The sequence below is a fragment of the Microcaecilia unicolor genome, chromosome 3 (assembly GCF_901765095.1).
Source record: "Microcaecilia unicolor chromosome 3, aMicUni1.1, whole genome shotgun sequence".
Lineage (NCBI taxonomy): Eukaryota > Metazoa > Chordata > Amphibia > Gymnophiona > Siphonopidae > Microcaecilia > Microcaecilia unicolor.
Window position 1 is genome coordinate 281,348,696 of NC_044033.1, and position 17,692 is coordinate 281,366,387.

General features: G+C 53.1%; 1 protein-coding gene across 3 annotated transcripts in view; it reads right to left on the minus strand.

Annotated features, from left to right (window-relative positions):
* Window positions 1-17,692, minus strand: part of SLC35F3 (solute carrier family 35 member F3) — a 416,478-nt gene that overhangs the window by 92,738 nt on the left and 306,048 nt on the right. For all 3 annotated transcript variants that reach the window (XM_030198124.1, XM_030198125.1, XM_030198126.1), the window contains one exon: window positions 8,272-8,491. In XM_030198124.1, the coding sequence (XP_030053984.1) occupies window positions 8,272-8,491 (220 nt within the window). The remainder of the gene's footprint in view (window positions 1-8,271; window positions 8,492-17,692) is intronic.

Sequence of the window (17,692 nt, forward strand, 5' to 3'; positions counted from 1 at the left end):
TAATCCGAGAAGACTAGCCAAGGTCCAGTACACAGGAAATCAGGAACAGAAGAAAGTCAGTGAACAGCACTCCGACAGCAACTCCTCAGAACAAATGAGGCCGAAGCAACGAAGGACTGAAGGCAGGGCTTTAAGTAGTGGAGGAATTAGGCTCAAGTATGTGCAGCTGATTCAAGATGGCTGCCCCCATCAGCAGAGGTGCCTTCGTCCAAATATGGGCTTCCTTCCTGACCTCGTTACTCTCCAAGATGTCTGCCCCCTCCTGAGCTAGCCAAGATGGCTGCTGTCCTTGATCCAACCTGGATGACGGCTGCCAGACTTAGGAAACTGAAACCGACCCTCCTAAGACTGAACCTTGTCCCTCTTGAACGAAGCTGAGGAATGACTTAGCCGGGAGGAGCGTCGAACAGGTGAGGGACGTAACAGTATCCCCCCCGAAAAGCCCCCTCTTCTCCCCGGCCCGGGTCGAGTAGGGTGAAGGGAATGGTACTCACGGACCAGGTCCGGAGCATGGACATTGGTTGCTGGCTCCCAGGAGTTGTCTTCTGGTCCGAAGTGCTTCCAGGACAGCAGGTAGAACAACTTCCCACCACGCAGCTTCGAGTCCAGGATCCAGTCTACTTTGTACTCGGGGTCAGGATCACGCTCTGGCGCAACCACCTTCTTGGGCGCTGGATGCCACTTGGACCTACGGAAAGGTTTCAGCAGAGACACGTGGAACGCATTGTGCACTCTGAGCTGAGCGGGTAGTTGCAAGCGGTAAGTCACTGCTCCAATCCTGGAGCGCACCGCAAACGGGCCGATGAAGCGGGGATCAAACTTGAGTGATGGTAGCCGCAGTCTCAGGTACCGGGTACTGAGCCATACCTTCTCTCCTGGCTGGAACGTGGGAGCAGCTTGTCTCCTGCGGTCGTATGTTTCCTTGGCCTTGACAGCTGCTCCTGAACCTTCTTCCATGTCTCTTGTATAGTTCGGACTGTGGGCTGTACCTGAGGTGGGACCTCTATGGGCGAAATGGGTGGAGGCAGACGTGGATGACGCCCATAGATGGTGCTGAAAGGTGTAGTCCGGGAAGCTGAATGTAGATTGTTATTGTAGGCGAACTCAGCCCAGGGTAACAAGGAGGACCAGTCATCCTGGCGCTGGTTCGAGTAAGCCCGGAGGAACGCCTTCACCGTCTGGTTGATCCTTTCCACCATCCCATTGGTTTGCGGATGGTACGCCGATGAGAAGAGCGTGGTTACCCCAAAGGCTGAACATAATGCTCTCCAAAAATGAGAGGTGAACTGGGAGCCTCGGTCACTTATGATCCTTTGGGGCAATCCATGGAGCCTGAAGATGTGGGTGATGAAACTGGAGGCAAGACTGGCAGCTGTGGGTAAGGTCTTCTTAGGCACAAAGTGGGCCATCTTGGAAAACCGGTCGATCACCACCCAAATGACAGTGTTACCCTGGGAGGCCAGATCAGTGATGAAATCCATGGACAGGTCCTCCCAGGGTTGCTGCGGCACCGGCATGGGCTGCATCAAACCCCACTGCTTCTGATGAGAGCTCTTAGTTTGGGCGCACACTGGACAGGTGGACACGTACTGCAGCACATCCTGCAGCACATCCTGCTCGGGAGATCAGAATGTTATCCAGGTACACGATCACGGAGGTGTAGAGCAGATCCTGGAAAATGATGTTGACAAAATTCTGAAACACCGCGGGAGCATTACATAGACCAAACGGCATCACCCGGTACTCGAAGTGACCCTCATGAGTGTTAAACGCCGTCTTCCACTCATCCCCCTTCCGGATCCACACCAGGTTGTAGGCCCCGCGCAGATCCAGCTTGGTGAAAATCCGGGCTCCTTGGAGGCGATCAAACAGCTCCGGAATGAGAGGAAGTGGGTACCGATTTTTCACCGTGATCTTGTTCAGGCCCCGATAGTCGATGCAGGGGCGAAGTGACCCGTCCTTCTTCGACATGAAGAAGAACCCGGCCCCTGCAGGTGAAGTAGAGGCCCGGATAAAGCCCTTGAGGAGATTCTCTCGGATGTATTCCCTCATAACACGGGACTCTTCCCGGGACAGGGTGTACAGGCGCCCTCGGGGCGGATCGGTTCCCGGCAGGAGGTCTATGGCACAGTCAAAAGACCGGTGAGGCGGTAACGTGTCAGCCGCCCGGGCAGTGAACATGTGCCGAAAATCCTGGTAGTCCTTGGGCAGCCCGGGCAAGTCCTCCTGCGGTGCTTGTAGCGGAGCAGAGCAGAGAGGCAGAGGGGGCTTGACCTGCTGGAGGCAGTGCTGGACACATCGGGAGCCCCATTGCCCGATCTCTCCGGTAGCCCAATTGATCACAGGGGTGTGTAGACGGAGCCAGGGCAATCCCAAAATCACCGGATGGATGGCTCAGGTGAGAACCAGGAACTGGATCTTTTCCTGATGTAAAGCCCCCACCTGCAGATGTATAGGTGAGGTAATCCGAGTGATGGTCCGGGGAAGACTATCCCCCTGGATGGAGGTGACCCGAAGCTCAGGCTGACAGGGCACCGTGGAACTCCCCAACTGCGCCAGGAACTCTGCGTCGATAAAGTTCCCTCCGGTCCCGGAATCCAGTAGGGCCCTGGTATAAACCTGACGTTCCTCGTCTTGGAGCAGGACAGGAACGGAGAGCAAATTGTCTGGAAGGGAGGCCAACCGGCCCAGAGCCACTCCCTTCATGGGGCTCAGGCCGGGGCGTGTCCCGACCTCCCAGGCTTGTTTGGGCAGCTGCCCGAGAAATGGCCGGCCTCCCCACAATACAAACATAGATGGTTTTGGAGTCTATGATTCCTCTCCTCTCCGGACAGGCGATGCCGCCCCAGTACCATGGGTTCCTCCTTGGTTCCTTCCAAACCCTCTTCGAAGGACCTGGGCGTCTCTGGACGGCGGGGAAGGCCTCTGGATCTCTGCGGTGCCGGCTGCATGGCCCTCTCCTGGGTTCGCTCCTGGAACCGGATATTGATTCGTGTGCAGAGTGCAATAAGGGCGTCCAAAGTAGCGGGAATCTCTCTGCCAGCCAATTCATCTTTTATCTGGCCGTCCAGACCCTGCCAGAAAATGGCTGTTAAGGCCTCCTGGTTCCACATGAGTTCCGCGGCCAAGGTTAGGAACCGGACGGCATATGCCCCAACTGACCCGGAGCCCTGCTGGATCCGCAGCAGCTCCCCTGAGGCAGAAGGAGGTCGGCCAGGAACGTCGAATACCATCCGGAACTGTGGCAAGAACTCCTCCAGGTTTGCCAGAACTGGACTCCGCTGTTCCCACAGCGGGGACGCCCAAGCCAGCGCGGCACCGGAAAGCAGGGAGATGATGTAGGTCACCTTTATTTTGTCAGACGGGAAAGCCTCCGGTTGCAGCTCAAACAGGATCTGACACTGGTTCAGGAACCCCCGGCAAGCTGCGGGAGTACCGTCAAAGCGAGGTGGCTCTGGAAGTCGCAGATGTGCAGCGGAAGTCTCCGCTCTAGAGCCTGGAGGGGCCACAGCCGCCTGCCGCTGGAGTCCTGGTAGCTGACTGCAGACCTCCTGCAAAGCGCTGGACAGGCGGGTTAGTTGCTCCTGCTGCTGGTGGAGAACCTGAGCCAGGTGAGACAGCTCGGACCTGTCTGGCGAGCTCATGGCTTTGGCCTACTGTTATGACCCGGTAGTAGTGAGCCCCTGTGCCCCGACTGAGCACAGCAGAGATGGAGTGACACCGCACTCGGTCAGGCAGCCAGACAACCCCTAGCTTCACCTGGGAAGCGACCACCGTTCACCGGGAGTTGAGCTCCCAGCTGCAGGTAGCCACCAGGACTTCTGGAACCAGCGGGGTTGCACAGCCACTGACCAGAATAGCAAGAAACAGACACAGTCCAGAACCAGAACTCCAACAGGCAAAGAATAGTCAATTCAGTCCAGGGTCAAGGCAGGCAGCAAACAAGCGTAATCTGAGAAGACTAGCCAAGGTCCGGTACACAGGAAATCAGGAACAGAAGAAAGTCGGTGAACAGCACTCCGACAGCAACTCCTCAGAACAAATGAGGCCGAAGCAACGAAGGACTGAAGGCAGGGCTTTAAGTAGTGGAGGAATTAGGCTCAATTGAGTATGTGCAGCTGATTCAAGATGGCTGCCCCCATCACAGGGGCGTCGCCAGACCTCGCCAGGAGGGGGGGGCCAGAGCCCGAGGTGGGGAGGCACTGTTTAGCCGCCCCCCCCACCGCCGCCCCTCCCGCCGCCACCACCACATCGGACCCCCCCCTGCCGGCCTGCCCACGATCCCCTTCAAACCCCCTCCCGCCACCAACTCTCCCCCGCCGTCGCCGCCCGCCCCCGCAAATGATACCTTTTTTGAAGAGAGACTTCCTTCCGCGCTCGAGTAGCGCCTTCCTTCAACAAAGTTCCGGCGATCAGCTGTTTTGACGCCGAATCCTGGCCCCTCCCACAACCCAATGCCTTGGATTTGTTCGTTTTTGAGCTGGGCGCCTTCGGTTTCCATTATCACTGAAAACCGATAGCGCCCAGCTCAAAAATGCCCAAATCCTAGGCATTTGCCCCGCACAACCCGTATTATCGAAAAAAAAGATGGGCGCCCATCTTTTTCGAAAATACGGTTTGTCCCGCCCCTTCACATGGCCGCCCACGGAGATGGGCACCCACTTTTGATTATGCCCCTCAAAGTCTTCTATGATAACACGCCTCCTTATTTGGGATCATTAGTCATTCCTTATATTTCAACAAGGGTGCTTAGATCAATCTCTCTTCATAGGCTGGTTATCCCTGTGGCTAACTCAGCACACTGCGTTTCTATGCATCAGTGTGCCTTTTTTTTGTTAGCACCTACACTTTGGAACCAGCTCCCAACAAAGATTTGCACATTAGAATCTTTGTCTAACTTTAAGAAACAGTTAAAAACACTCCTCCTGATATTCAAAACCATTTAGCCAGCCTCCCTTCCACAGTCTGAATATCGGCCCCACAGTTTTTTTTACAGATGCATTTGGCATACCTGATATTTCAGGCATGGGAGAGGATTGAGGATGGTATACCTGTGAGATTTATTTCCCCTCTCCTCTCCATAACGAATTGTGGAGATGTGTGATGTCTTGCGTGAATGTTATAGGTCAATCCTATTTTAATATGGTATTCCTTTCTATATTATTTCATTGTATACATAAACTGCTATAATCACATATGTCCAGTAAGTGCCAGACCAGGCCCCCACCCCCCCATCCTTATAAACTCCCATACCTACCTTTTCTATCCCTGGTGGTCCTACTCACTTGCTCCTGCCCATCATGGCTGCTTTCTCAAAATGGTCTCCATGACCCTTACAGCAAGGGCTCTTATATATGCAAAAGTGTTTTCTGACACTCATCTGAAATTATCACCTACTTTTTCTTAAAAGAATGTAAAAGGGGACTCTCAAAGAACCATCTAGAGCAGATTTTTTTCTCTTTTTAGGATGTCCTCTCCTTTTCTATGCAGGTTGTAGCAGGGGCGTAGCCACGGGTGGGCCTGGACGGGCCCAGGCCCACCCACTTTCCCTCCAGGCCCACCCATCCAAATCCTTCATCACTGTCGCTGCCTTTTCTCCCGCGGCTTCCGGGAGGCAGCGATCAGCGTTACCTGTCAGTGCCTGCCCTGAAATTGTGCTTCGCCCCGCTCATTTCTTCGCTTGTCGCACAGCGCTGCGCTGCTATTCAAACAGGCAGCTCCGCTCCTCTCTGCCGCGTCCATCCGGCCCTACTAAACAGGAAGTGCATCAGAGGGCCGGATGGACACGGCAGAGAGGAGCGGAGCTGCCTGTTTGAATAGCAGCGCAGCGCGACAAGCGAAGAAACGAGCGGGGCGAAGCCTGGGGAGAAGAGAAGCACAATTTCAGGGCAGGCACTGACAGGTAACACTGATCGCTGCCTCCCGGAAGCCGCGGGAGAAAAGGCAGCGACAGCGATGAAGGATTTGGATGGCGGGCCTGGAAGAGTAAGTGCTGGATTTGTGGTTGGTTGGTTGGGGGGGGGGGGGGGAGAGGAAAGGGAAGGGATACTTTTGCCAGGGACAGAGTCAGACTTGGAGGAAGGGGATTAGAGGGAACTGGGAAGGAAGAGAGCTGCTGGAGGTGGGAGGAAAACGAGGAGGGGATCAGAATAGAAGGGAGAGAGCTGCTGGACATGGGAGGAAGAGGAGGAGGGGACTGAATGGAAGGGAGAGAGCTGCTGGACATGGGAGAGAGAGGAGGAAGGGACTGGAGAGCTGCTGGACAAGCTAGGAAGAGGAAGAAGGAACTGGAGGAAAGGGGGAGAGCTCCTGGACATGGGAGAAAGAGGAGGAGGGGACTGGATGGAAGGGAGAGAGCTGCTGGACATGGGAGGGAGAGGAGGAAGGGGTTGGAGAGCTGCTGGACAAGGGAGGAAGAGGAGGAAGGGACTGGAGGGAAGGGAAAGAGCTGCTGGACATGGGAGGAAGAGAAGGAGGGGACGATGGAAGGGAGAGAGCTGCTGAAGGAAGAGGAGGAGGGGATCTGGGTGGAAGGGAGAGAGCTGTTAGATGTGGGAGGAAGAGGAGGAGGGGATCTGGATGGAAGGGAGAGATGTGGGAGGAAGAGGAGGAGGGGATCTGGATGGAAGGGAGAGAGCTGTTGGACATGGGAGGAGAACTGGAGGGAAGAGAGAGAACTGCTGGTACAGCACAAGGAGGGAGGGAAGGGAAACAGAGATACCAGACCAAGGAGATGAAGGAAAAGGGACTATTAAACCTACAGCTTGAGGGAGGGAGGCAGGAAATCAAGCAACCAAACCAGATGCTGGAAAGAGGAGGGAGTGAGAGGGAGAGAAGCTGGATGGGGTAGGGTCAGAGAGGGTAGAGATATATTGGCACTGGGGACAAAGAGAGGGGAGAAGATGGACAGAGTAATATAGGGACACAGAGAAAAGGAGATACTAAACATGGAGGAAGATAGAGGTACAGAGATGGAAGGATGGCAGAGAAAGAGGGAAAACAGATGGAAGGATGGCAGAGAAAGAGGGAAAACGAATGGATGGGGAGAAAGACACTGGATGGAAGGATGCAGAGAGAAAGGGGAGAGACTGGAAGGATGTGGAGAGAGAAGGGACACTGAACAGAAAAGGGTAGAGAGATAGACACTGGTTAGAAGGAGGGAGCGAGACATTAGATGGAAGGATCAGGGGAGAGAGGGTAGATGGGTGGAAGGATGGGGAGAGAAAGAGGGAAGACGCTGGATGGAAGGGTAGGGAGAAAGAGGTGACACGATGGAAGGATGCAGAAAGAAAGAGGGGAGACTATTGGAAGGATGGGGAGAGAGAGGGGAGAGACACTGGAAGGATGGGGAGAGAAAGAGGAGAGCTGCTGCATGGAAAGGGGGAGTAGTGAAAGATTGGAGAATAAGAGGAAGGGGCATGGGGAGAACAAGGGTGAGAAAAAGATGAAAAGCCATAAGTAGATGAAGGAAATTAAAGAATAGATAGTAAGAATGAATTAAATCTGGACACAGAGAGAGGCAGAAAAATATTGAAGAAAGCAAAGAAAAAGGAGAGAAAAATGACAAATGGCCAGGAAACCCTGGCAGAAGAGTTAAGTGAAAACGAAAGAAAGCAGAATCTAGAGACACAATGAGAAAAAGTAAATGGTCATACAACAAAGGTAAAGAAAATAATTTTATTTTTAATTTAGGATAAAGTAATATGGTGTTAATAAAGTTTCAGAGACCAATACTTCCTTCCTTAGGTCAGGAGAGGATACCGTAACAGCATTATACTGACCTGAGGCAGGAGGTTTTGGCCTCTGAAAGCTCACTGAAAAGGGTGTTAGGCTATTAAATAAATTGTCTGAAATCGGAAGCACTGAAAAGCAGCACTTTACCCTGTGTGACAAATGCATCTGAGTGTGACTAAATTTTGCTGGGGGGGGGGGGGGGGGTACAGAGAAAATTTTGTGCCCACCCACTTTGGGTTCAGGCCCACCCAAAATTGGCAGTCTGGCTACGCCACTGGGTTGTAGGTTGCTGTAAACTGGGGTTGACTGATTCTTTTGGCAGCTTGATCAGCTCACCTGGTGACTGTACAAATAAAACTTTATTTTTAAATCAATTGCCCTTATATTTCCTTTTCCCTTAAGAAACAAGGAGCCCCTGCAAAATGCTCAGAAATGCTTTACTGCTCACCAAGGAGGCCAACATGACCAAACTGGGTTAATGTAAACCTGTTAAAAATTAGTTGAGAGGAAAGCACAGGAAAAGAAAAAGTGACTTACCCTAACTCCCATGAACCTGTCCCTGAGAACAATCCAGGAAAGCAAGAACACAAAAGCTTTGTTGCAGCAGAATAATGCTGAGACATCTGTAGTGTTTATTTTCTTTATTGCATGTAAATAAAGGTAGTTTGTGAGCGTCCACAGAACACCAAATGGTGCGGCCTTCGTGAAAAACACCTTCACTGTCAAGCCATTGTCGCCAAAAAATTGGCAGCACTCCCTAAAATAAGGAAACACAAGAAAGACACAGCTAATGATTATTATTATTCATTTAGTATAAATAGAACATAGTTGCCCCCCCCCCCCCCCCTTAACACAGATAAATCATTCAGAAATCTTGAATACATAGATTATGTAAACTTCCTCACTCAAAAGTATCTGGCCAGTCTCTTTTTCTGACTGGTAAAGTTACTTTCTTCTAGGGTTTACAGAACAAACTTGGTAGACAAATACCAAAGGAGTAATATTAAGCTTGTGGCGGGCAGCGGGTTTAAGCCACTTATAGCCATGGGCTAAATTAAGCCCAGATATTCAATGCCAGGCTATGTCCAGGCACCAGTACTGAATATCTGGGAAAACTACATGTCATCACCACCAGAACTTAAGCGGGTCCCAGCTGATATTCATCCGGGCATCTGAATATGACAGACACGTAACCCTCCATTGCCTCATGTAGCAAATCAGATTGTGAGCCCTCCAGGGACAGGGAAATACTAGTGTGCCTGAATGTAGCTTACCTTGAGCTACCATTGAAAAAGGTAAGAGCAAAATTCAAATGAAAAATTTGCCTTGGAGGACTAACCTAGTGGCTACAGCAGCAGGCCTGACATCCTAAGGTTTCTGGTTCAAATCCTAGTGCTGTTCCTTGTGATGTTGGGCAAGTTACTTAATCTTCCACTGACTCACTTACAAAAATAGATTGCGAGGCCCCCGTGGACAGGAACATACCTAGTGTACCTGAACGTAATTCACATTGAGCTACCACTGAAAAAAGTGTAAGCAAAATTAAAATGAAAAGTATACATGGCCAGCCCTCCCCCCCCCCCCCCATTCCAGTTCCTCCTATCTCTCTCTAACCTTCCCCCATTGCAGTTCTTTCTCTCTTCCCTCCTTCCAAAGAACATTAAATCATTTGAAATACTGACCCCCCCAAATTTTCAATGTTTTACCTTCATACAATTTTCTTGCTTGCCTGTAACTAAAGCAAAATTTTGAAGAGACGTGCTACATCTTCAAAGACTTGGAGCTGCATTTTTCAAAATGCCGTTAATGCCCATTATTAGTAACGAGTCTCATTTTTTAAATGGGTCCTGCAGTAATTAATGTATATGTAACCCAGGTCTCACACTCTCACCAGCGTCCTAGGCACCAACTAGCAATCAGGGTCAGTCAGGCACCCTTGACCCGGGCCACAAAACAAAACAGTTCTTTTCTTTCTTACTCCATGTAGGCCAAAGGGTTTAAGCTAGTCTCTTTTTTTTCTCTGCTTTATTTTTGGTAATGCCATAGAGTCAACCACTCGCTATCTCTCTCACACACAATGAAAAGACTCCAGTCCAGAATTTTATAAAATGCAACAGGCATATACTTATGCTGAAACACAGCTGTGTCGGGCCTTCCTTTACACACTACTGCTGATTGAAAAGGAAAATAAAGAATCATCTGGTTCCTATCTTTGCTGAGTGACTCCACTTTTTTGCTCATCTGTGGTTCATTCCATCCGTGGAGGTTTTCTTCTTCTTTGTTTTTTACTTAAACTTTACTTTGAAATAACATGTACCGCTGCATTAAAACCTGTGTAAAAATGAACTAGTGTTGAAATCTGAAGTAATGTTCACCAGCATTGTATTGGATCTGCCTTTACAAAAGATGTTGGCAAACTGGATGGAGAGGGAGGAGGCCATTTTGCATTTCAACATGAAACCGTGAAAGAGGAGAAGTGGGAGGTGAACTGAATGAGTTGTCAGTATATATTGCATTCTCCGAGGACAAGCAGGCTGCTTGTTCTCACGACTGGGTGACGTCCGCGGCAGCCCCCACCAACCGGAAAAAAGGCTTCGCGGGACGGTCGGGACGCAGGGCACGCCCACCGCGCATGCGCGGCCGTCTTCCCGCCCGTGCGCGACCGCTCCCGCCAGTTCCTTTTTTTCCGCGCCTGGAGAGAGTCGTGCTTTGCCGCTCTCTCTACTTCAGCCGCCGGATTCTTGCGATCGCGTATACGCGGATCGCGCTTCGTTAATTTAAATTTATTTCCTTTTTTTCTCTCTTCAAAAAAAAAAAAAAAAAAAAGAAAAGAGAGACCCTGCGCGTGTGGAGCACGCGCTCCCCTTCTTTTCCCTCGCTTCCAGCGGGGACGCTACGTGGCGGCCTAGTGGCCGCACGGTCGTTTTCTTTTTTCGTGGTGTGATTTTAGCCACCATTGACGATTTTGACTTCGCCGACGCGATTTTTCCGTCGATGTCCTCAAAGGTCCCGAGTGGATTTAAAAAGTGTGGTCGCTGCGGCCGGCCGATCTCGCAGACCGACACCCACGCTTGGTGCCTCCAGTGCCTCGGGCCGGAGCACAATCTCAAGTCGTGTTCTTTGTGTCTCGGTCTCCGGAAACGGACTCAGGTTGCGAGGCAAGTTCTGCGGGACCGTCTTTTTGGAACTTGCGCCGGCCCCTCGACGTCGACCTCGACGGCATCGGTATCGACGCCCGGCCCTTCGGTACCGGTATCGATGCCCGAGACATCGGCACCGATGGCAGCGACCCCAGGAGAACAGGTCCCGTCGGCCCGCCGGTCCTCCGGTGAGAGTGGGGGTGAGAGGCCGCGTGGGCAGTCGGCCCCGGTCACGCCCTCAGCTCGTGGCCCACGGGACCGAACCCTGTCTGACCCGGTACCTCGAGACCGAGGGGGATCGACCTCCTCCTCCTCCATGCCCTCCGGCGCCGGTGACGTGCATCGGAAGAAGGATAAGAAGCGTCGTCACCGGTCGCCTTCGGTGCATCCCGAAGAGGAGGCGACGCCGAAGCGTCATCATCGTGAGGAGAGGTCTCCGTCGGTTGTGGAGGTACCGACGCGTCGGGGTTCCGGCACCTCGGTGCCGTCTCCTGGCCCCCAGCAGCTTCCGGCACCGACACCCTTGCCGGCCCCACCGCCTTTCCCGGCAGCGGGCCTGGACGAGTGCCTCAGAGCCATCCTTCCGGGGATCCTGGAAGGGCTGATGCGCCAGGCGGTGCCGGCGCCGGGGGTGCTTGTGCCCCCAGCGCCGATGACTGTGGTGCCGGCGAGCTCTAGCCCGGCGCCGGGGCTGTCGACACCGCCGCCGCTTGCGGTGCCGGTCTCGACCGCCACGCAGGTGGAGTCCCCGTCGACGTCGATGGAGGGAGCTCCGTCCCCGCCGGCGCGGGAGTCCACCGCTCGACGACACCGAGACCTCGGTGCCTCGACGTCGAGCCGGGCCCGGTACCGGACTCAGCTACATGAGCTAATGTCCGATACCGAGGATGAGGACTCGTGGGGGGAAGAGGAGGACCCGAGATATTTCTCCTCAGAGGAGTCTACGGGCCTTCCCTCGGACCCCACGCCTTCACCGGAGAGGAAGCTCTCACCTCCTGAGAGTCTCTCCTTTGCCTCCTTTGTGCGGGATATGTCTATTAGCATTCCCTTCCCCGTGGTCTCTGTGGAAGAGCCGAGGGCCGAGATGCTCGAGGTCCTCGACTATCCATCACCACCTAGAGAGTCCTCCACGGTGCCGCTGCACAACGTCCTGAAGGAGACGCTGCTCCGGAACTGGGTGAGACCGTTAACTAACCCCACCATTCCCAAGAAAGCAGAGTCCCAGTACAGGATCCACTCTGACCCAGAGCTCATGCGGCCCCAATTGCCCCATGATTCAGCGGTCGTGGATTCTGCTCTCAAGAGGGCACGGAGTTCGAGGGATACCGCCTCGGCGCCCCCGGGGCGGGAGTCTCGCACTCTGGACTCGTTTGGGAGGAAGGCCTACCAATCCTCCATGCTCGTGACCCGCATCCAATCATACCTGCTCTATATGAGCATTCACATGCGGACCTATGTGCAACAACTGGCGGACCTGGTCGAGAAGCTCCCGCCGGAGCAGTCCAGGCCTTATCAGGAGGTGGTCAGGCAGCTGAAGGCGTGCAGAAAGTTCCTGTCCAGGGGTATTTTTGACACCTGTGACGTGGCTTCTCGTGCTGCGGCCCAAGGTATAGTGATGCGCAGGCTCTCATGGCTGCGCGCCTCTGACCTGGACAACCGCACCCAGCAGAGACTGGCTGACATCCCTTGCCGGGGGGATAATATTTTCGGTGAGAAGGTCGAGCAGATGGTGGACCAACTGCATCAGCGGGAAACCGCTCTCGACAAGCTCTCCCACCGGGCGCCTTCAGCATCCACCTCCACAGGTGGACGTTTTTCCCGGGCCCGGCAGGCTGCACCCTATTCTTTTGCGAAGCGTAGGTACAACCAGCCGGCCCGAAGGCCTCGTCAGGCACAGGGACAGCCCCAGCGCGCTCGTTCTCGTCAACAGCGTGCGCCTAAGCAGCCCCCTGCGCCTCCACAGCAAAAGCCGGGGACAGGCTTTTGACTGGATCCATGGGAACATAGCCGCCCTACAAGTGTCCGTACCGGACGATCTGCCGGTCGGAGGGAGGTTAAAATTTTTTCACCAAAGGTGGCCTCTCATAACCTCCGACCAGTGGGTTCTCCAACTAGTGCGGTGCGGATACGCCCTGAATTTGGCCTCCCTGCCTCCAAATTGTCCTCCGGGAGCTCAGTCTTTCAGCTCCCATCACAAGCAGGTACTTGCAGAGGAACTCTCCGCCCTTCTCAGCGCCAATGCGGTCGAGCCCGTACCACCCGGGCAGGAAGGGCAGGGATTCTATTCCAGGTACTTCCTTGTGGAAAAGAAAACAGGGGGGATGCGTCCCATCCTAGACCTGAGAGGCCTGAACAAATTCCTGGTCAAAGAAAAGTTCAGGATGCTTTCCTTGGGCACCCTTCTGCCAATGATTCAGAAAAACGATTGGCTATGTTCCCTGGATTTAAAGGACGCATATACTCACATACCGATACTGCCAGCTCACAGACAGTATCTCAGATTCCGCCTGGGCGCACGCCACTTTCAGTATTGTGTGCTGCCCTTTGGGCTCGCCTCTGCCCCACGAGTGTTTACAAAGTGTCTCGTGGTGGTAGCGGCCTACCTACGCAAGCTGGGAGTGCACGTGTTCCCATATCTCGACGATTGGCTGGTCAAGAACACCTCGGAGGCAGGAGCCCTCCGGTCCATGCAGTGCACTATTCAACTTCTGGAGCTGCTGGGGTTTGTGATAAATTACCCAAAGTCCCATCTCCAGCCAACTCAATCTCTGGAATTCATAGGAGCGCTGCTGAATTCCCAGACGGCTCAGGCCTACCTTCCCGAAGCGAGGGCCACCAACCTCTTGGCCCTGGCTTCGCAGACCAGAGCGTCCCAGCAGATCACAGCTCGGCAGATGTTGAGACTTCTGGGTCATATGGCCTCCACAGTTCATGTGACTCCCATGGCTCGTCTTCACATGAGATCTGCTCAATGGACCCTAGCTTCCCAGTGGTTCCAAGCCACCGGGAATCTAGAAGATGTCATCCGCCTCTCCACCAGTTGCCGCACTTCACTGCTCTGGTGGACCATACGGACCAATTTGACCCTGGGACGTCCATTCCAAATTCCGCAGCCCGCGAAAGTGCTGACGACGGATGCATCTCGCCTGGGGTGGGGAGCCCATGTCGATGGGCTTCACACCCAGGGTCTGTGGTCCCTCCAGGAAAAGGATCTGCAGATCAACCTCCTGGAGCTCCGAGCGATCTGGAACGCACTGAAGGCTTTCAGAGATCGGCTGTCCTGCCAAATTATCCAAATTCGGACAGACAATCAGGTTGCAATGTATTACGTCAACAAGCAGGGGGGCACCGGATCCCGCCCCCTGTGCCAGGAGGCCGTCGGGATGTGGCGTTGGGCGTGTCGGTTCGGCATGCTCCTCCAAGCCACGTACCTGGCAGGCGTAAACAACAGTCTGGCCGACAGACTGAGCAGAGTCATGCAACCGCACGAGTGGTCGCTCCATGCCAGAGTGGTACGCAAGATCTTCCGAGCGTGGGGCACCCCCTCGGTGGACCTTTTCGCCTCTCAGACCAACCACAAGCTGCCTCTGTTCTGTTCCAGACTTCAGGCACACGGCAGGCTAGCGTCAGATGCCTTTCTCCTTCATTGGGGGACCGGCCTCCTGTATGCTTATCCTCCCATACCTTTGGTGGGGAAGACCTTACTGAAGCTCAAGCAAGACCGCGGCACCATGATTCTGATAGCGCCCTTTTGGCCCCGTCAGATCTGGTTCCCTCTTCTTCTGGAGTTGTCCTCCGAAGAACCGTGGAGATTGGAGTGTTTTCCGACTCTCATTTCGCAGAACGACGGAGCGTTGCTGCACCCCAACCTTCAGTCTCTGGCTCTCACGGCCTGGATGTTGAGGGCGTAGACTTCACTGCGTTGGGTCTGTCTGAGGGTGTCTCCCGGGTCTTACTTGCCTCTAGGAAGGATTCCACTAAAAAGAGTTACTTTTTCAAGTGGAGGAGGTTTGTCGTGTGGTGTGAGAGCAAGGCCCTAGAACCTCGTTCTTGCCCTGCACAGAACCTGCTTGAATACCTTCTGCACTTATCAGAGTCTGGCCTTAAGACCAACTCAGTAAGGAATCACCTTAGTGCGATTAGTGCTTACCATTATCGTGTGGAAGGTAAAGCCATCTCTGCAGAGCCTTTAGTCGTTCGATTCATGAGAGGCTTGCTTTTGTCAAAGCCCCCTATCAAGCCTCCTACTGTGTCATGGGATCTCAACGTCGTCCTCACCCAGCTGATGAAACCTCCTTTTGAGCCACTGAATACCTGCCATCTGAAGTACTTGACCTGGAAGGTCATTTTCTTGGTGGCAGTTACTTCAGCTCGTAGGGTCAGTGAGCTTCAAGCCCTAGTAGCTCATGCTCCATATACCAAATTTCATCACAACAGAGTAGTGCTCCGCACCCACCCAAAGTTCCTGCCGAAGGTGGTGTCGGAGTTCCATCTTAACCAGTCAATTGTCTTGCCAACATTCTTCCCCAGGCCGCATACCCGCCCTGCTGAACGTCAGTTGCACACATTGGACTGCAAGAGAGCATTGGCCTTCTACTTGGAGCGGACACAGCCCCACAGACAGTCCGCCCAATTGTTTGTTTCTTTCGACCCTAACAGGCTAGGGGTCGCTGTCGGGAAACGCACCATCTCCAATTGGCTAGCAGATTGCATTTCCTTCACTTACGCCCAGGCTGGGCTGGCTCTTGAGGGTCATGTCACGGCTCATAGTGTTAGAGCCATGGCAGCGTCAGTGGCCCACTTGAAGTCAGCCACTATTGAAGAGATTTGCAAGGCTGCGACGTGGTCATATGTCCACACATTCACATCACATTACTGCCTCCAGCAGGATACCCGACGCGACAGTCGGTTCGGGCAGTCGGTGCTGCAGAATCTGTTTGGGGTGTAAATCCAACTCCACCCTCCAGGACCCGAATTTATTCTGGTCAGGCTGCACTCTCAGTTAGTTGTTCTTCGTAGGTCAATTTCTGTTGTACCCTCGCCGTTGCGGGGTTCAATTGACCTGGATTCTTGTTTTGAGTGAGCCTGAGAGCTAGGGATACCCCAGTCGTGAGAACAAGCAGCCTGCTTGTCCTCGGAGAAAGGGTATGATACATACCTGTAGCAGTTGTTCTCCGAGGACAGCAGGCTGATTGTTCTCACCTACCCTCCCTCCTCCCCTTTGGAGTTGTGTGTTTCATCTTTTGCTAGTTATTCAACTGGCGGGAGCGGTCGCACACGGGCGGGAAGACGGCCGCGCATGCGCGGTGGGCGTGCCCTGCGTCCCGACCGTCCCGCGAAGCCTTTTTTCCGGTTGGTGGGGGCTGCCGCGGACGTCACCCAGTCGTGAGAACAATCAGCCTGCTGTCCTCGGAGAACAACTGCTACAGGTATGTATCATACCCTTTCTCGTAATAGAAGATTTGTTTAACAACAACAACAAAAAGATGTCGGCATAGGGGATGGAGGTGGAGTGAATGGAATTGGTGCATGCTGTTCTTAAAAGCAGACAGAACTATATAAAGCAAAAATCCCATGCTCCTGCCTACTTGAACCCCCCCCCCCCCCCCCCCCCCCCCCCCCCCCCCCAGCTAGTCTGAAGGTTGGAATGCCCTTTCATTCCTGAGAAAAAAACAGTTGAAGGGCTGTGAAAAAATAAATAAATAAATAAATAAATAAAATGAACCTGACTGAGGGGGTCTTTTACTAAAGCTTAGCTTGAGTTATCTGCAGCAGGGCTCACAGGAATAAAATGGGCCCTGATGCAGATAACTCGAGCTAAGCTTTAGTAAAAAAAAACCTGAGAATGCTCACTGCTTATGTGTACGCTCTTCTGAGGCTGTAAGGGGTGGTGTCTGCAACAAACATCACTTCCCATCAAGTGACTCATCCAAGATGGCGGCAAGTAGTGTAAAACAGGAAGTGCCTTTATTGGCACTGCCATCTTGGATTTGTGCCTCCATAATCACCACCATCTTGAAAAGGGGACATGGCCTGGGCAGATTTACATCACTTCTTGTGATATCACCAAAAGGGATGGGGGTTGGACAGGGCTATGATGTCATTTCTGGTGACTTCTTGAAAAGGGATGGGGCAGGGCCTGGGTAGAGACTAGATGTGGCCTGGGCGAAACCTCAATTTTGAATGGCTGACAACCTGGAAGTTGGCGTGGCACCTGCCAGTCAATTAGAGCTGCATTTCATTTAATTTTTTAATAGCGATAAATCGTGGCTTCCACGGGTAATCTCTCCAGTTCTGCTTGCAGGTCTGCAGCTCACTCCACTCACCCCCCCCCCCCCACTCAGGATTCAGCATCTGCCCCCTCTTAATTCCCCCCTTCTCCTCAGTCTTCAAGGTGGTCTTCTGTTGGTCCTTGGCATTGGCTGCCTGTGGCCAGATCCAAAGCTTTCCCTCCTACCCACCCCGCCCATGTAGAAACAGGAAGTGATATCAGAGGCGGCAGAATGAGCCACAGGCAAAGTTTTGGAGCAGACTACAGGCAGCATAGGTCCACCACTGCTGCTGCTCAGGATCAAGAGAAGACCATTTTTAAGGTAGGCTGATGTGTGGGGGGTGATGTTGAATCTTGGTTGGAGGGAAAGATCATGCTGAGGACAGGGGTTGGGAATGAAAGAGAGCAGAAGAGACATCTGGAGGAGACAGGAGATGCTGTAATATGATTAAATTATTTATGAGCAATATATTTATTTAATCATTTATTTATAATTTTTCATTTTACAAGGGTCACTTGCAAACAGTAATACAATATTAGAGGAAAA